At 34.2% G+C, this 2911-nt stretch overlaps 1 protein-coding gene across 1 annotated transcript in view; it reads left to right on the top strand.

The window, feature by feature from the left end:
* The first annotated feature begins 1915 nt into the window (after positions 1 to 1915).
* Positions 1916 to 2911, top strand: part of LOC105129503 (carboxyl-terminal-processing peptidase 2, chloroplastic-like) — a 5735-nt gene continuing 4739 nt past the window's right edge. Inside the window, exons 1-3 of the mRNA XM_011031599.1 lie at positions 1916 to 2070; positions 2169 to 2454; positions 2544 to 2738. Of these exons, the coding sequence (XP_011029901.1) occupies positions 1975 to 2070; positions 2169 to 2454; positions 2544 to 2738 (577 nt within the window). The 5' untranslated portion in view covers positions 1916 to 1974. The remainder of the gene's footprint in view (positions 2071 to 2168; positions 2455 to 2543; positions 2739 to 2911) is intronic.

The raw sequence follows: 2911 nt of genomic DNA, 5'->3' as shown, positions 1-2911 counted from the left end.
TAAAAAATAATTAAAAAGAGGAGCACCATGAAATTTGCCCACTTTCTCCCCGATGTTTAACAATCACCATAGATTTTTGCGATGACTATCTGCTCCCTCTATCTCTATTCGCCAGACTCTGACACCCTTCACTTCGAAACCATACCATAGATTTTTGCGATAACTAACTGCTCCCTCTATCTCTATTCGCCAGACTGTGACACCCTTGACTTCGAAGTGCAAATGTGTAAGAGGGAGGGAATATTTTGTGTTTTTACAGGGTTGGTGCTTGGATATGCTTGTGAGAAGTTGTTTGTTTACATATGGAAGATAAATCAATGTAGGGTTTGATCATGGGTGGTGCCTGTTGGGATAACGAAGACGTGGATGACAAGTTCTTCTTGTTCAGTCATGTTCATGCAGTAAATGTGAAAATGTCTTCTCAGTTCTCTCTGTATTGTAAGTATGGCGATTGGTTGTGATAAGATCTGATTTATTCCACGCGCTTGAAAGCTAAGCCGAGACTGAGATAATATTATTAATTTTTTATTTTTATCAAGTAAATATACTTGCGGTGTAGCAGAGAAAAATGGAACATTATCAGGAAGGAGTGGTGCTGTTTTTTCTTGTTAGCTATTCTCATCGTCCCCGTTAATTGTTCGAGAGTAAGCATAACGTTCCTTTTTTTATAATCTCGAGACAATAGTTAAATATGAAAGATTTTGTGTTATTTAAATAGTAATTAGTAGTTTTTTATTAGTTATTAGTTACGTTTTGATCTCATTAATTATGTAATGTCATTAAAACATGTTGTTAGCAACGTCCAGAATAAAAATTTCTTCCCTGCAACGAAATTACAGCGGCCCTTCTTCTACTCTCTCACGGCGCATCCGGCCAGCAACCGCCCCTCTCACTTCGCCCAGTCCCGAAATATTACATTCTAAATGGAATAGAAAATGTTATATTTTAACATTGGTTATTAACTAGTATTTCTTGCTGCAGTTATTTTGATATTTTCCAGGGATGAAATAGAAAGTTGCGCATTTTCAATTTCACATCTCACAAAAAGTGTCACTTCCCTTGATTTTTTTTTTTGGCTGAGATGCAACACAAAATTGTTATAACAATATGTTTGAAAATTTGTTTTTTAAAATAATATTTATTTAAAAATATATTAAAATAATATTTATTTTTATAAATTATTTTTAATTAAATATATTAATTTACTTTATTATTCATATATAAAGAGTAAAATACCATTAAAAAAACCCCAATTGCTTTAGATGAATAGTATAATGTTGATAGTATATAACACATAGATTTCTTTATTTCCTTTTAAATACATTAAATTAACATAAATAATATTATTTATTCTTCAAATCGTTCAATTAATGCACACACTTGCATCAATTAAAAAATATCAACCCTATTATTTTACATTAATTATTAATAATTACATCATAAACCCAACTTAAATATAAAAATTTAACCATCAAAATTAAAAATAATATTTTTAGTTAGACTCAAAAATAATTTTTCTTATTTACATCGATTTTTTCTTATCCTATGTTTATCTCTCTCGTATAAAATAATAATAAACATCAATTTTCTTTTATTCTATGTTTATCTCTCTTGTATAAAATAATAATTATTATTATTTACTCCTTGAATATTATAAGATTAAGAAATTTAATTTTCAGGAATTAATTAAAATAAATATGATTTGTAATTACTAATTTCCCTATACTTTATCTTTTCCACATAAATGAAGAATCAATGGGACCATCTCCCTCATTTTCCAATTAAGAATGGACCGAGCCCAGTGTAGCTCACTACAATGGGCTTCATGTTATTGGTCCTGCCCCCAACTTGAAGCTTTCGGCCCAATAACACTTAAAGAAAACGAAAACGAGTTTCTAAACGGATAAGACAACAAATCGGAGGAAGCCAACTGAAATCGAGGGGCCGTGCGCTGCCCATGCCAAAGCCAATGCCATGAGCATGGAGGTTGTACTTGCTCGCTCTCCATTTCCCCGTTTCTCTCTTCCTAACACCAACCTAAAAACCACTCTCAGCTCCTCTAACTCCCAGGTACTCTTGTCACTGCACTACAATCTACCCATCCAGAAATACTTTTTTTTGATCGAAAAAGAAAAATCAAAGCGATTAAATTGCAATGATTTTCGCAGGTTCTGTTATGGAGATCCCCGTTGATGAACGTACAGTTAAATCACTACTACAGCAGAAAGCGTAGGGGCTGCATTAATGGTGGCGGAGCTTCTAGACGCAGCCTTTGGCCTCAGTTTTCGAGTAGCTATGATCGATGCAATCTCACGTTTGGGAAGTGTATTAGCAGGCTCCAAGAATTTATGAATTCTTCAGAAAAAATGAGAAAACATGTTTCTTCTACTCTTTTCACCCGGTTGGTTGTTTCAGTGTTGATGGTTTCTTTCGCCGTCAGCAATTCACCCTCCTGTGAGTTCTCAATTTCTATGCCAAAAACACGTGGAGGTAGTGCTAAATCATGTTTGGAGACTGGTTGTTTAATTTCTGTTGTTGTTTAGGGGCTCTGAGCGAAGAAAACCTTCTCTTCTTAGAGGCTTGGAGGACGATTGACCGTGCTTTTGTTGATAAAACGTTCAATGGACAAAGTTGGTTTCGGTACAGAGAAAATGCTTTGCGCAATGAACCGATGAACACGCGCGAAGAGACATGTATGGTCCTATTCCTTAAAAGCATCCATTCTTCTCTTTTTCGTGGTTAAGTGCTTCTCACCGGGCTAGATTTAGATTGAATTATCTGTGACTACGTGCATGTTGAAAGATAAGAGATTTCAGCTATTCCGTACTTCAGAACCATTGGCAGTAAAATTAGTTGATGAATATAGTTTCTGACTGCAGGTTTGAGAAAGAAAGAAAAAAAAAAAAAAGTT

Source organism: Populus euphratica, unplaced genomic scaffold, assembly GCF_000495115.2.
Source record: "Populus euphratica unplaced genomic scaffold, PopEup_1.0 scaffold18.1, whole genome shotgun sequence".
NCBI lineage: Eukaryota > Viridiplantae > Streptophyta > Magnoliopsida > Malpighiales > Salicaceae > Populus > Populus euphratica.
The sequence above is the reverse complement of the archived record's forward strand: the minus strand, read 5'-3'. Positions and strand labels throughout refer to the sequence as shown.